Raw genomic sequence first — 16,417 nt, forward strand, 5'->3', positions numbered from 1 at the left:
GGCTCCTCCCCGTCCCCCAACATGGCGGCGCCCAGGGGTACGAGCCGCATGTGATGAGGTCTGAGCTCGTGGGAGCCGGAGTGTGCAGAGCAGTCAGCGGGGTTCCCTCCGTACCGTGGATTGCATTCCGTCACTCCCACTTAGGTCCTTGCGTGCCCCCGCCTCTCTGCAGCCATGAAGACAAAGCCCGTCTCCCACAAGACCGAGAACACGTACAGGGTGAGCGAAGGAACCTGGGCCCGGAACCGTGGTGTGGGTGTCTGCCGCCTGGGCCTGGCTGCGGTGTCTGGGCCCAGCTTGAGTCCCTTATCGGGCCCAAGAGGGAGACTTGCCAGGCTTAGTAAACATGTGGTGAGGAACGACGTCCGGGCAGTAGACCGCCGCTGGTTTGTGGGGTCAGGCCTGTCTGGGATTCCCTTGGCCCAGAATTAAATTCCTGATCACCGACTGCTTAGGAGATGCTCTCCATCGCCTTTATTCTTAAAGACTAGATTGGGAAGCGAGCCGGCGAGAGGAGGTGAATGATTTCCAGCTAATGGGCTGTGACCTCACTTTCAGCCGGTTCCCTGAGAATTTCTGTTACTGTGCAACCGTGTGTCTGCATTGTCTGATGACCCTGCTGTTGCAGCAACTTAACCAGGTCCCTGTGCTTGCAGCGGGTCTTGAAACCTAGCAGTAGGTCTGGTGAGGCCACACCGCCAACTTTCACCTGGGTCCTATCACAGTCTAGCATGGAAATTTTATTTGAAAAGACATAACTGAACTTTTGCAAATACACTCATGGAAGTATTTAATTATTTTCATTAAGTTGTGCAGGGCATCTAAGACTGTCTTTTTGTTTTTACACTTTTGTGGCTCATCAGTGATGTCTACTTCGAGTTTCAAAACACAATTATATTTTATGATTGGTTGAAAAATACAAATCTGACATTGCAAGTACACCATACCCTTATTTGTAATGACAGGACACGAGGAGGTTTATTGAAACTTTAAACTTTGTTTTCACAAGGAGATGGTCAACATGTGATTAGTATACAGTGCACTCAAAATGGGTATTCAAGATGGCATATGTATTGAATGATGATTGTATGTTTATTATCCCCCTCCCACAGTTTCTTACATTTGCTGAACGACTGGGGAATGTGAATATTGATATTATTCACCGGATTGATAGAACTACAAACTATGATGAGGTAAGAGAATGTTGTATTAGCCAATCTTCAAATATTCATAGTTGGGTTTTTTAGTCTCTCCTCTTAGTAGAAATGAATTGTGTTTCAGGCCACTCCTTTTGGAAAATGAAATGCATTAGACCTATGTGATTTTTATACAGTAGCTACTACACATGGTAAATTAGATGTAAATTAAAGGAAATTAAAATCCAAAGGCTCAATAGCCATACTTGGCTTGTTACTACAATGTTGCACAAGTGCAGATACAGAATATTTCCATCACTGCAAAAAGTTCTATCAGGTAATGCTGTGTTAGACAGTTAACTTGATGCTTAGATGGCTTCTGTGATTCCAGCCTCTCCCTTTCCCATGGGCATTCTGAGCTCTGCTGCAGATTCATATTCCTGAAGCTGCCTTTTTTTTTTTTAAGATTTTATTTATTTATTTATGAGAGACACACAGACAGGCAGAGACACAGGCAGAGGGAGAAGCAGGCTCCCTATGGGGAGCCCGATGCAGGACTCGATCCCAGGACCCCAGGATCATGCCCCGAGCTAAAAGCAGATGCTCAACCACTGAGCCACCCAGGCGTCCCCTGAAGCTACCATTTTAAAGAGATTTTGAGCACATCACTTTCCTGGGGCTTAGTTTCCTCCTTTATAAAAAGAAAGGGGCTACACAACATAATTTTTTCTAGTTCTAACCGTGTTCTTAACTCAGTCACACCTCTACTTAAAAATCTTGTTTTCCCACATCAAGTCATTATTTCTTTGTTTGCCTTTTAAGGTCCTGTATATCGTGCCTTTCACTTAGGGATTCAACTTCACTTGGTTTTTAGTTCTTCACTTGGCTCTGGTCAGACTTTGCTCATTGTCCTTTTGGATGCCTTATCTCCTGTGTGTCAATGTAGCATATTAAGTGATACGATCTGGGTAAACACATAATGCTTTGGCAACTCATCCCAAAGGAGGCTAACCTAAATTCCTTGTGAGTATATGGTAGGGTGTTGAAAAGGTAATGTAGACAAGATGATAGCTGAATTGAGTCTTGTTATTTGTATAGGATGCAGCATGACAAAGAAGACAGGAGATGTTTCAAACTGAGAGAAAAGCCTTATAAACAGAGGCTAGAAAATACATGTCACATTCAAGAAACTGGGAAACCAAAACATTTCAATGTGGTTATAATTGTATGTATGGTGTTTGTCTGTGTTGATGATGACTGGGATAGGGGAGGGATAAAGCTGAGATAAAGCTGAAGAAATAGTCAAGGAGCATAAAGGACTTCGTATGCAAGCTAAGTGTGCATTTTATCCTGAAGCTATGGGATGTCCTTCGGGGGTTTTGAGGCAAACGAGTGAGTGACATGATCAAGTTTAAGTTTTAGATCTTTTTGGCTTTACTGTGAAAGAAAGAATGGAATTGGAGTCAGGACAGCCAGGTGTGAGGGTATGGTAGTCATCTAAGTAAGAAATTATTGTAGTAGCAGGAGTCAAGATGGAGAGAAGGAAGGATTCCAGAGATACTAAAAAAGTAGGGTGGATAGGACTTGTGATCTGCTGGTAGGGGGTTAAGGTTTTTGGTTCTAACAACTGGGTGGTTGAGGATGTTACTTATCAAGATAGATTTATAGGAAGAGAAGCACAGGGTTCGTTCCATTTGGAGCTTGTTGAATTTGATATACCTACGGCTGTCTATGTGATGGTGTCCAGAAGATATTTGGATATATGGATCTGGAGAAGTACAGATGACTTTGGACGTGGAATTACAGATTTAGCATTCAGTGTATGGTTTATAGGTTAAGCCACAGGTGAGGTAGATGGGTAAGAGGTAGAATGTCACGTTAGTAGAGAAGAAAGTCTAGGAGAGGATCTTCGGCTAGATGGTCCACATTGGTCTCAGTCACCTTCTGGAGCTTGTTAGTTGTGGTTGTCCTCATGGCGTCTTATTCTCCGGCAAGGTAGACTAGGCTTCTTTCATGATGGCAGAATCTTTTTTGAGAGTGGGAAAGCAGAAGCTACAAAGCCTCTGGAGCCTAACTTTGGCAGTTATGAGATCATTTCTATTGTGCATTATGGTCAGAGCAAGTCAGAAAGCTAGGCCAGATTCAAGGAGTGAGGAAATAGCCTCCATCCCTTTGTGGTGGGAGCCCTGATTCACACTGCAAGGGGACAGGGACAAACGGCTGATAGGTCCCAGTTACTCTGCTAGTCTGGGAATGTCTTCTACATTTAGGTTTTAAACTGAGGCATATTTCCCTACTGCCTTAAGAGACAACAAAATTTAATGGGATCCTCTCTTTCCCTCTATTCTGCCTATTGATTTTCCTTCACTTATTTTTTTCAAGAATTGCACAGCACAGTTTAAAGGTTTGCCCTTTTTTTTGAGAGTATGGAAGATTTGACATGCTTGTGTGTGTACTAATTTGTACTCTCTCTCTCCATACTCCCTCTCTGTCACACACGCACACACACAGGGTAATAATTTATTGATTTTAGTTTTCAAAGTACAAAGTAAAATACACTGTGATAATAAGCTAAATAACATGACAGCATATTTGTGAACTTAGAAAAACCTGTTATCTCACCCTTCCCACTCCTTATTGTCAAGGAAACTAATACTGACAATTTTGTATATATGTATTCTTCTGTACTTTTTTCTTAGACAAATATGTACAAATGTGTGATTTATAGAGGTCTTTTTTTTTTTTAAGAATGGTTCCTCTTATATCCTTCACTGTATAACTTGCTTTTATCACTTTAGGGGTTTATCATCAGCATCATTCTAATTCAATATAAGATAGAACTATTTTTAATAGCCACATAATATACCTTAGTATGTATGGACCATAAGTTACATCAAGCACTTTCCTATTGTTAGATATTGAAGCTGTTTTATGTTTTCCCCCCACTACAAGAAAGCTGAATAAACATCTTTATACTGGTGTGTTTGTAAATATTATAAGAAATATCTCCAAAGAGGAATTGATAAGTCAGAAGACATACCTGATTGTTTTTCATTTTAATAATTGCCAGAGTACTTCACAGAGTTGTAATTCGTATTTCCAAAAAAAATTGTAGGGGTCAGCATATTTTTTTTCTGGGCCTAAAATTGTAGAAAACAAAAAAAAAATTTTTCTCGTTAGTGTGACTATTACATAGGTATTAGAGAATTATTTGTTGCAACCAAATCAATAAAATATTATTTTTATGAACCGTATGCCCATACTGTATACCTGATTGCTTTTTAAGTGTGTTAATGCTCTTTAAAAGAAATGTTTTTAAACTCTTGATTATTATCATTGTCTTGAGGTATTAATATATCAAAATTCCTGTTTACTTTGATCATAATGTTTGAGTTGCCTGATTAATGGTCTGCTTTAATCTTGGCAGGAAGTTGAAACCTACTTTTTTGAGGGTCTGCTGAAATGGAGAGAATTGAACCTTACAGAACACTTTGGTATTTTCTATTTTGTTTCTATTTTATTCTCCCAACATTTGTACTTGTTGTGTTCAAATTCACTAAATAGTGGTATGATAGAAAAGCAGAACCTATTCTCTATTTTCCCTCCTTCCCCACCCCCAGGCAAATTTTACAAAGAAGTTATTGACAAATGCCAGTCCTTCAATCAGTTGGTCTATCATCAAAATGAGATAGTTCAGAGTTTGAAGACTCACCTGCAAATCAAGAACAGTTTTGCCTATCAGCCCCTTTTGGAGTAAGTATGTTGAGAGAAAGCTCAATGACATTTATCTCACTTTTAAGAAAGGTTGTATTTTATGGGGCACCTGGGTGGCTCAGTCGGTTAAGCATCTGACTTTGGCTCAGGTCATGATCCTGAGGTCCTGGAATCAAGCCCCACATCAAACTCCCTGCTCAGTGGAGAATGCTTCTCCCACCCCTTTTGCCCCTCCCTAGCTCATGCTTGCTCTTTCTGTCTCCCTCTCTCAAATAAATAATCTTTAGAAAGAAAAAAAAGTTGTTTTATTGCTACATTTGCCTCAGATCTGGTGTTTGAATTTAAAACAAGAATTTTACCTTTTCCACTAGATCAGAACATTAGTACCTTGCCAAAAAACAGAATCTTAGAGGTATCCTCTTTTTTTTGGTTTTGTTTTATACATTTAAGAAAACCCCATTTTTCTTTCACACTGCAGGAATGGCTGAGCATAACTTGTGATAAAGTGCACCTTCTTGTTCCAGCCTGATTTCTTTGCTAAACCCTTAAAATGTGAAATATTTTTTATGTCTCTTTAGACTTGGTTTGGAAGGTTTCAGTCTGCTATCATTTGTGAAATAGATTTGCGGTCTTTGTTTTTTGACATATGTGTCTCAATCAGTTACTTCTACTTATTTTTAATCCAGTTTGGTTGTACAGTTGGCACGAGATCTGCAGATGGACTTCTATCCACATTTTCAGGACTTTTTCCTGACTATCACCTCAATCCTGGAGACTCAGGACACGGAGTTACTAGAATGGGCTTTCACCTCATTGTCCTATCTTTACAAGTACCTGTGGAGGCAAATGGTGAAGGACATGTCCAATATATACAGGTGACTCTTCCTCTCTCTAAGATGGGTTTCAGTTTGTTTTGTTGTTTTTGAGTTTTATTTTATCTTATCTACAATCCAGTGCTGTTTAGTAATTTTATGAAGTTGTGCAAATCTCACCATAATCCATTTTAAGAACATTTCCATAATCCCAAAAAGATTTCTAAAGTCTGTCTATGATCAGTCCCGCTCCCAATCTGCATCAGTTTTGAGAGCAAAAGCAATATACACCTGTTAAATATTCAAGATAGCCTTTGTAAACACAGTGTGTGCTTGAGGCTTCTAACTAGAACAGTCCCCCACAGTAATGAAATTTTCCAGCATTTACATTTCAACTTTTTATTTTTCAGTCAAGTGCAGTCTTTATCAATACTGAGAACCAGGATTTCTCACTCCCATCCCATATGCACAGTATCCATCATGCAAACCTGCCGACATAGCTGCCTGACTCTGACATGGCCTTTTGATGATTTTTTCCTTGGGTTCTGTCTGACTCTATACTGCCTTTCCAGCTTAGTCTCTCATCCTACGAAGTTGGTTCTCTGGCCAAAAGGGTCTATGGTCTATTCTATTAGTGTACAGTGACCTGATCTTCTCTTATCTCCAGCTACCAAAATACTGCCTCTCACCGTCAAAGCCAAGCTTGGTTTTCATAACCTCCACAAATATTTCTGGGCACCTTAGCCAGAGGTATAACCTTTGAACTCTGAACCCCTCTGGCATTCTCTACACTTATATCACACAACCTCTGTTAATGATTGTTTGTTCACAACATAACGATGTCCTTTACAAACCTGTGAACTCTTAAAGAATCCAGTCTTAGATATCTGCATTGACCCAGCCTCTAACTTATTTAATAAGCCCAAAGAGACACTTAGGGAACATTGTGAGCAGATATAGACAGGGAAAGAGGACGAATTCCATGGTTGCTTTCTGTTTAAGAGAAAGGTTGTTTACGATTGATTTCAGTCTGGGGCTTGCTGGAATTTCCCACTTGGTTTACTGATTATTTCTACATACTTTCATTGCCACAGGAATGTGTAAGATTACCACCCTCCTCCCAAACATAGGTATGGGTATGGGATAGGGCTATAGATTTTGTTTTTGTATCAACTCCCCCTTCACTCTACCCTTTGTTGAACCTTGCCCTTTACCCTCCTTTGAACAAAGAATGAGAAAGAAATATTTTTCCAGCCTTTACTAGCTCTCTGTGAAGCTTTTGGTAAAATGTATTAGAAACCGAGACTACTTAGGTAACACAGCAGTACCCCATCATGTGTGAGGTTTGTTCTGCAACCCCTAGTAGATGCCTGAAAGCACAGACAGTACTGAGCTCTATATGTGGTTTTTACCTATGCATACATACGTATGGTAAAGTATAATTTATAAATGCACAGCAAGAAATTAACAACAACCAGAACAATTATGACACCACACTGTAATAAAAGTTTTATGAATGTGGTCTCTCTTTGAAAATACCTTATTGTACCGTCTTCGCGATTCTCATATTGATGCGAGATGATAAAATGCCTACATGATGAGATCAAGTGAGGTGAACAGTGACGTAGGCCTTACGGGTTAATGCTGGGCTCCTAGGGACCTTCTGACGATGATGAGTAGGAGCAGCATCTGATTCGAGACTGCAGCTGACCACAGGTGACTGAGACCATGGATAGTGAAACCACAGATAAGGGGGTGGGGACCCTTGTATAGCTTTTTTGGTTTCATGACTTCTGTTGTTTCTTTTATATCCTATCTCCTGAGTCAGACTTTCCACTTCTAAATTTATCTGCTCTTGGTGTGACATCTTCAATAGCCTGGATATTTTCTCTTAAAGTCTTAGTGAAACCAAAGTCAATGCATTCCTACTCAAACTAACTCTTCATTCATTCATGTGTTCAGTAAATATACACTCTATGCTAGGCCCTGTTTAGTTGCCCATTTTCCAACAGTGATTCCATTTTTCTTCCTGTCACCTGAGGCTTGGTGTCTTAGAGGTGTTTTTGATGCCATTGTCTTCAAGGACTCTTGTTTCTGTTATTCATGTGCTCACTCAGTTCAGTAAGTATTTATTGAGCACTGTCTGTGCATACAGCATTTGTAGTAAAATTGCAAATAAAATGGATGAAAATCCCTCTTTGTCCAAAGTTTATACTTTAGCAAGAGAACATGTTAGGTGCATACCTGGTATGTGCGAGGAACAGCAAGTCCTGGGTCGTGCCGCAGTGTGTATAAGGGGAGAGTAATTAGACAGTGCCGTGTCTTATTAGTAGGGTCCAAATCATGAGCGCTTTGTGGGTACTATACGGCCTGCTGCCACTGCAAGGGCTTCTAAAATGTCTCTTGGGTCCATCTTTCAGCATTTCCCTCTGCCACAAGCCTCTTTCATGCCCATGTTTGCCCACGCTCCCATGACTTGAGCAGCTTTCTAGTTGGACTGCCAGCTTCTTCGTTTATTTCATCCTGCATACTATTAGTAAATTAATCTCTCTGAAATACTCAGTTTTTATTAAGCCAATATTTATTAGTACCTGCTGTGGGCAAGGAAGTGTAAGCTACTGAGGATATGGTAAAAATAGGAGCGATCTAATCTGTGCTCTCCTGTCGTTTGGGAGACCAGTTTAAACAACGTGATTATACAAGTAATTAGTTATAGCTATGTGGCTCTGTGACCTTGAGCAGGTTGCTTGGCCTTTCTGGCTTGTTATCTGTGAAGCCAGAGTGACAATATCTATACTCCAGGGGATTTTGTTGGTTAAAGGAGGCGACATAGGTGTATGTCAACGTCTAGTTTCCTCTGTGTTGTGTTCAGAGCCACCTGTTTACCTGGGCAGCTTTGTCTGCAGTAGCCCTCCCCAACCACATCACCTTTTCTCCTTCAGATGGACTCTAGCCTCCTTGTCCTTTGGCTGTGATCATTTCTGCCCTGCCTGTCTGCTTTCACTTTTACCTCTAGTCATAGGCCTTCCAGTACCCACCTGGATTTTTCTCATCATTCAGGAATCACTACAAGTTTTAGCTATTCGTGGAGTCTTTTGTAAGGCCTGCACCACCAATTCTAGGATTTTTCATGTCTGTTACCTTCATCTTCTGTCTTGTAACTGAATGAGATTTTAAACCACTTGCTTTATACTTGCAGCGTGTTCCTTGCATACCTAGCACAGTGTGGGGCATATCGTTGACATGGAGTGTATACTTATTAAAATGTGATTAAATTAAACATGTCTTATTTTCTCATTTATAGCATGTACAGTACACTCCTGGCTCATAAAAAACTACATATAAGAAATTTTGCTGCTGAAAGTTTTACTTTTTTGATGAGAAAGGTTAGTCTGATATCTTATTTATTTATTTATTTACTTATTTTTGAGATCTTATTTATTTATTGTTCATTAATCAAGAATCTGATGAAGAGAAGCAGTTATCTTTTATCAAGTTGTTATTATGGACTAACGTTTTTATATATGTATATATTTTTATATGTATATATATAAATACATATGTGTATATATGTGTGCGTGTGTATATATATACATATATATATATATATATATATATATATATGAAGAAACCTATTACTATTTTGAGTTTATCTCATCATTAGGTTATCTTTGCTCACTAATGGGAAAAATTTTGAGTCATTCTTTTATTGTTATTTAGGTTTTTGGTAGCTTTCATTGTATGCATATCAGAAGTGCCCTCTGATTCAAGTCAGTAAATAAATGGTGAGAGTAATAGAAACTTTTATAATAATTTCCTGGAAGAAATTGATACCATAATGTTGCATGTGTTTCCATAGTAGATTTTAGAAGGTTCTTGTAATGAAACAGAAACACTGGTGTTCATTTCTTTTGTACTCATAAGTATATGATTTACTTTAAAAGATAAAATGTTGTCTTCTATAGTTTTTCTTGGCACAGACCTTCATATTATTTCCTGAATCAGTGTTGTGTGTGAAATTAGAAGTGGTATATATCATTATAGTAGTTTGAAATCTCTGTGTCTCTTCCTTTTAGAATTTTATCCCAATTACATTTAACTGTGAACCTGTGGAATAGTAGATATGTCTTCATTTGGATTTGTTGTGTTTTAAATACAATTTTCCATTTGTATTTTGTGTTTTAGGTTTCTGATAAAAATGCACTTTTCAATTTAATGTTTGTTGATCTTGATGGACATCCAGAAAAGGTAGAAGGAGTTGGACAGTTGCTCTTTGAAATGTGCAAAGGAGTTAGAAACATGTTTCATTCCTGTACAGGGAAGGTAAATGACCAGGAGGATATTTTGAGTCTGTGTGAAAGAAATTAAAAAAAAAAAAAAAAATAGATGAGGTTTATGTAAATGGTGTAGAGAGAGCATAGTGTGGGATAAATAAAAAGCACTAAATGGGGAGCATTAGAGCTTTAATAAGAATGCTTATTACCTAATGTAGGCTGTAAGTAATTAGGCATATTTACTTATAGAATCATTGCTGTTTTCTTTATTCTGGATCCTAGAAGGTAACATAAATTTATTAATGAGTTGAAGAGTGAACAGTTGGATGGTAAAATTCTCCATGCTAGTTTAGAAATTCCTTTTGGGACATGTAGTTAGCTCAACTGTCAAAGCTGCCGTATCTTTGATTAGTCCAGATCAGATTTCAATATAGCTTAATCAGAGCGGGGAGTAATCAGAGTGGGAAATAACAGTGTATTACTTAAAAATAAGAGTGTACATGTCCATTTTAATAATTATTGGATTCCCACAGGCAGTGAAACTAATTTTGCAAAAACTAGGACCTGTTACTGAAACAGAAACTCAACTACCATGGATTTTAGTTGGAGAAACACTCAAAAACATGGTCAAATCCACTGTGTTCTACATCTACAAAGAACATTTTGGTACATTTTTTGAATGTTTGCAAGTGAGTTCTAATTTTTAAGGATTTGTATGTAACTGGGGGCCCAAGAGTTGATTCTTCTTGCTCTCAGGTTAGCAGACCACTCCTGGAGATTATATTTTATAATTGTTTTCTTTGTACTTTACCCCTTCCCCCCAGCCCCCCATATTCTGTATTTTTTTGATATTTTGAGATGAGTAGAGCATAATGGTTAAGAGCACAGCCTTTGGAGCCAGACAGCCTCCCTTTGAATCTTGGCTTTGTCACTGACCTGGGAAAGTTACTTAAATCTCTATTCCCCAGTTTTTTCATCTGGTGAGACTATGGGTCAGTAATATTCAATACATCGTGGTTGCTATGAGGGTTGTGAGTAAATACTTACAAAGCACTTTACAGCCGTGCACTCAGATATGTTAGCTATTAGTATCCTTAGTGACTCCTGGTAAATATGTCTTTCTTTCAAAATAAAAGAATGTGAAAATTTGAACTGCTTCACCCAATACTTTCATTATTAGGTTAACAGATGAGTTTGATATCTTATAGTTATTCTTTCTGTTAATTTCTTCATTGGCAGGAATCACTCTTAGATCTACATACAAAAGTAACCACAGCTAACTGTGAGGAAAGTTCTGAACAGATAAAAAGGTTGTTAGAAACATATCTGATACTTGTGAAACATGGGAATGGATCAAAGATAACCAAACCTGTTGATGTTTGTAAGGTGAGTTCCCAACTTCATTTGCTTTGAGTTTGTTCATTAAAAGCTATTCTAAGTGTGCATTGTTTCTTCTTTTATTTTACAGGTGTTATCTCAGACGTTACAAATAGCCAATCTTTCTACAACTTGCCGGGAAACCCTCTTGGCTGTAATTTCTGCCTTAATCCTGGGTGAAAATGTTTCCTTGCCAGAGACCCTTATCAGAGAAACCATTCAAAAAGTAATTTACTTCAACAAATATTGAGTAGTTAATTAGATATTTAGCATTGAGTAAGCTTCCTCAGGAATACAAATGAAGTGTAGCAAGGCTCAGCCTTCAGGAAATTTATAATCTTTTTAAGGAGTGAGTTGCACGCTGTAATAGGAAGAGGCAAAGCAAAGTGTGATAAAATAAATGTTCAGCAAGTATTCAACAAATGTGTATCACTTACCATGTGCTGGGTATGGACTAGGTATTCAGGATGGACATTATGGTGCCTGTGGTTTTTGACTGTTAGGGAAGTGGGGCCCTGGGAGTGAGCTGTTATAATCTGTTGAATTAATCTATTGATGTCATATTGAAACATAATGATTAATTCTGCGTGAGGTTGAAGGGTAGAGAATACTTTTCAAAGGACTTATATTTGGGATAGTCCTTGAAGGTTAAATAGTATCTGCCAGTCAGTGAAGGGGTTAAATATACCTGGAGTCCAAAAATGTATGCCTGCTGAGCACATGGGTACATAAGGAAGTGTGGTGTGTATTAGCGAGGCTCTGCTTGACTTTGAAAAGTTAGGTTGAGTTTTATCCTGCAAGTATTGAAAAGCCCTGGAGAAATTTTAAGCAGGGTAATGATTTGATAAGATTTGCATTTTTGATGAGTTTAGAAAATGGCTTATAAGGAAGTGGGATTGAAAATAGAAAAACCAGTTAGATTCATCCTAGGTTCCTGCAGTGCAGCAGTAAGCAGTATGGAGAAAGGTGTAAAACAGTGCTGCTCGCCCTTTCCTAATTCTCTTTGTGAAGTGACCAAGCAGCTCTTAGGCAGAGCCCTCCATGATCTCTAAAAACCCAGTGCCCCTAATGTCTATAAGTTCTTTCAGCTGAAGGGCAGAGCATTTATACAGAAAACTGGTTGAAGTGTGCCTGCCCCTCCCTTACTCCAGCTGCTTTCCGAAGGAGAAGGGTTCAGTGCCTGTACCTCATCCCTGATGTGCCCCTCTGCGTGGCGGCAAATACAGTCATCAAGTTCTTTTTGCCTCCCATGACTCTTACTAACTTGTATCAAGCATCCCACTACTTCCTGCTTGCAAGTTAGAGGACCTTGAAGGTGTGGGATGTTTTTTATTTTCAAGAATAGGGAAAGTATTCTCTGTGCACTTACTGTTTTTTACCTGTGGTCTACAGACTTTTGAGAGCAGATTTGAAAGACGTTTAATTTTGGAATTTTCTGAAGTTATGTTTGTCATGAAGCAGTTTGAGCAGGTGAGCAACTCAAGTTTTGAATTTGTTTTGTTATGAATCTGTCATGATAAAATAAACTTAAAATGCTATGATTTTTGAGAGGAATAGAGTAAGTACTTGATATTTTAGTCCATATTTTTTAATGCAGTTATGTTTCAATTTTAGTTTATAAGTAAAACTTTATTCCAGATGCTAGGGCATTTAAAATGACATTAGATAATCAACTTATTTTTAAATAATCCTTTAGGAAGTTAATAGAATCATGTGGTAAAATTGAAAAAAGACATTAAGGAATTTTCATGTGAATTTGAAGCATAGAAAATTGTTTCTGAAACATTTGGACTCCAGGAAGGTTGCTAATGCACTTCATTGCTACTGAGTAAATACCTGATGTAATGAGGTAGAAATTCTTCCCATTAAATCTTGAGTTTATTTTATCCCTTTCCCTTCCCTTCCATCAAATATTTGCCACTTCTTGTAACTGATCATCCATTGCATACCTCATTGAAGCCTGTCTCTATGTCTGTTCTCTGATTTTCCCTGTGGTCATTAATATATTCTGATTTGCTTCAAGAAAAACATTCTTCATGCATATCCTAGCCCTGTTCTGTACTATCTGGTGAGAGCCCTTTACCTTGCTCTGGTTTTCTTACCAACTACATCTTCTCCTTCACTCCTGTTCACTCTGGTCTTTTTATAAACATCTTATTTTTGTCAGAGTACCCTTTGTATAGAGTTTTAAAAGTCAGAGGCACAAAGTTAGTCACTTGATTTCTATTAACTTCTTCCTCACTGAGAACAACCACATCTCTTCTTGGGTTTTGTCTATATTTTTCTGTTCCTTTATGTTTTCTAATGCACTGCTTTTCCTTGATCCATTAGTTCTAGTACTCTTCTGTAGACTTCCTCCTATGGTGGATGTGTTCTGGTTCTTTTATACCTCTCGTTCAATAGAGTTACATCACAAATTTTGGTTGGATTCTTAATCACCATAAAGTTAACCTTTCTAAAAACAAGGAGTATTTTATGTTTCTTTTCTTTTCTTTCTTTCTTTTTTTTTTTTTTTTTGTATACCTTTTCACTTTTCCTGAAGTTATAGATTACCTCATCCTTTAAAAACTAGAAATGATTTTCCCTGAATAGCTGGTCAATGAGTCTGTCTGTCAACAGCATTCTAAAATGCTTTTCACATGTCAGAAAACTTATCAGCTCAAGTTTTTGTTTTTCTTTCCTTTCCTGGAATCATTCCTCCTGGAGCAGTGCAAGTCTGAATGGGTTGCTTTCTCAACCCATGGCACAGATGTCATAACAGGACTTCTTTTGCTTTTCTCCTATTTTCTGGTTCTCAAACCTTTCCCTTGTTTTATTTTGCTCTCTTATTTTGATGATAGACATTTTCTGGAGGTTCTAGAGAAAGGACAAATAGAAATAAAAATTTGAGACTTATTACCTTGGAAAATGTCTTTATTCATATTGCTAGTAGAATGAGTAATAGAATTATAGATTTTGTCATTCTCCTTCAGTTTTTTTTTACGCATTGTTCCATGGTCTTCTAGCTTTCATTGTTTCTGTGGAGAGGTCTAATGCCTTTATGATTTCTGATCCTGTGTTTATAATCTTTTTTTCCCCTCTGTGGACGTGTTAGAATCTTCTCTTCCTTAGTGTTATGCAATGTATATCTGTTAATAAATGTGATTTCCTTTCTTATTTTTAGCTTTTTCTACCCAGCTTTCTCTTGTATATTGAAAATTGCTTCTTGACTAATGAGGCTACTGCCAAAGATGAAGCTCTGGCCATTTTGGCTAAGCTCATTCTGAACAAAGCAGCACCTCCCACTGCTGGCTCGATGGCAATTGAGAAGTACCCTCTGGTTTTTTCACATCAGACGGTGGGGTAAGTTCTAAGTGTTTATTCCCTGTGATATTAGTAGGATTACCCATTTTATAATGCATCAAGAATACTGTAAAAAATGAGGATCTCTACATATTAACTGGGAAGGTATCCATGATATATTGTTCTGTGAAAAAAGCAAGTTGTAGAATGGTTGTTGAGTATGAATTCATTTTTCAGAGTTAAAACAAAAAGTGTAAATAAACAAAGGAAAAGATGTGGAAGGGATGCCTGGGTGGCTCAGCGGTTGAGCATCTGTCTGCCTTCGGCTCAGGGCATGGTCATGGAGTCCCGGGATTGAGTCCCGCATCAGGCTCTCAGCATGGAGTCTGCTTCTCCCTCTGCCTATGTCTTTGCCTCTTTCTCTGTGTCTCTCATGAATAAATAAATAAAATCTTTAATTTTTTTTTTTTTTAAAAGGAAAAGATGTGGAAGGATACACAAACAGATTAACCTAGTTAATGTCAGGAGGATGGTATGTGAAAGAAAGAGATGATTATTAATTTTTTAAATCTTTTATTTTAAAATAATTGTACATTCATATGCTATTGAAAGAAATAGTGTAGAAAGGTCCTGTGTAGTCTTTATCCAGCTTCTCCCAGTGGTAACATCTTGCATAAGTTAGCTGTGATATCACAACCATAAAATTGACAGTTTTCAAATTTCATCAATTTTACATGCACACTCATCTCTGGGTTTGTGTGTATATGGCGGTATGGTGCTATGCAGTTTTATCACGTGTAGATTCATAACCACTGCCAGAGTCAAGATATAGAACTGTTCCATCATCACAAGGATCTCTTATGCAACCTTTTGATAGCCACAGTCACTCTGACACTCCACTCTCCATTCTTAACCCCTGGCAATTACTGATCTGTTCTCTATTTTTATGATTGTGTCATTTTAAGAATATTATATAAATAGAATGTAAGAGTAGACCTTTGAGATTGTCTTTCAGTCATGCAGTTCCCTTGAGACCCATCCAGGTTGTGTATATCAAGAGTCCATCCCTTTGTTGAACATCTTTTCATGTGCTTGTTCTGGAGTAGCAGCCCAGAACAGTGGCATGGATGTATCATAGTCCATGTAATGATGGACTTGTTGAAAGATATTTAGGTCACTTCTAGTTTTTGGCTAGTATGAAAAAGGCTGTTACAAACATTCATGTACATAACTTTTTGTTGCTCTGAGATAAATGCCCAAAAGTGGAATTAAGTTATACATCATAAGTACGTCTCCGTTTGATGAGAAGCTGCCAGCAGTTTTCCAGAGTGCTTATGCCATTTTATATGCCTCCAGCAGTGTGGATGATCAAGTTTCTCTGCATCCTCTCCAGCATTTGTTATTATCACTGGCTTTATTTTTTGCCAGTCCAATAAGATATAGTGAAATCTCACTGTGCTTTTATTTTATTTTAATATTTTATTTATTCATTTATGATGGACATAGAAAGGGGGGGGGGCAGAGACAGAGGCGGAAGGAGAAGCAGGCTCCATGCAGGGAGCCCGACGTGGGACTTGATCCTGGGGCTCCAGGATCATGCCCCGGGCCAAAGGCAGGTGCTAAACCACTGAGCCACCCAGGGATCCCCTCACTGTGATTTTAAATTGCATCTCTTTGGGATCCCTGGGTGGCGCAGCGGTTTAGCGCCTGCCTTTGGCCCAGGGCGCGATCCTGGAGACCCAAGATCGAATCCCACGTCGGGCTCCCGGTGCATGGAGCCTGCTTCTCCCTCTGCCTAGGTCTCTGCCTCTCTCTCTCTCTC

General features: G+C 38.4%; 1 protein-coding gene across 1 annotated transcript in view; it reads left to right on the forward strand.

Moving 5' to 3' along the window:
* The first annotated feature begins 4 nt into the window (after positions 1-4).
* UTP20 (UTP20 small subunit processome component) overlaps positions 5-16,417 on the forward strand; it is a 95,575-nt gene continuing 79,162 nt past the window's right edge. The window contains exons 1-12 of the mRNA XM_077846044.1: positions 5-219; positions 1,113-1,193; positions 4,564-4,630; positions 4,757-4,889; positions 5,537-5,725; positions 8,967-9,048; positions 9,848-9,985; positions 10,470-10,625; positions 11,176-11,322; positions 11,405-11,539; positions 12,706-12,783; positions 14,477-14,655. Coding sequence (XP_077702170.1) covers positions 175-219; positions 1,113-1,193; positions 4,564-4,630; positions 4,757-4,889; positions 5,537-5,725; positions 8,967-9,048; positions 9,848-9,985; positions 10,470-10,625; positions 11,176-11,322; positions 11,405-11,539; positions 12,706-12,783; positions 14,477-14,655 — 1,430 coding nt within the window. The 5' untranslated portion in view covers positions 5-174. The remainder of the gene's footprint in view (positions 220-1,112; positions 1,194-4,563; positions 4,631-4,756; positions 4,890-5,536; positions 5,726-8,966; positions 9,049-9,847; positions 9,986-10,469; positions 10,626-11,175; positions 11,323-11,404; positions 11,540-12,705; positions 12,784-14,476; positions 14,656-16,417) is intronic.

The sequence above is a fragment of the Canis aureus genome, chromosome 13 (assembly GCF_053574225.1).
Source record: "Canis aureus isolate CA01 chromosome 13, VMU_Caureus_v.1.0, whole genome shotgun sequence".
Lineage (NCBI taxonomy): Eukaryota > Metazoa > Chordata > Mammalia > Carnivora > Canidae > Canis > Canis aureus.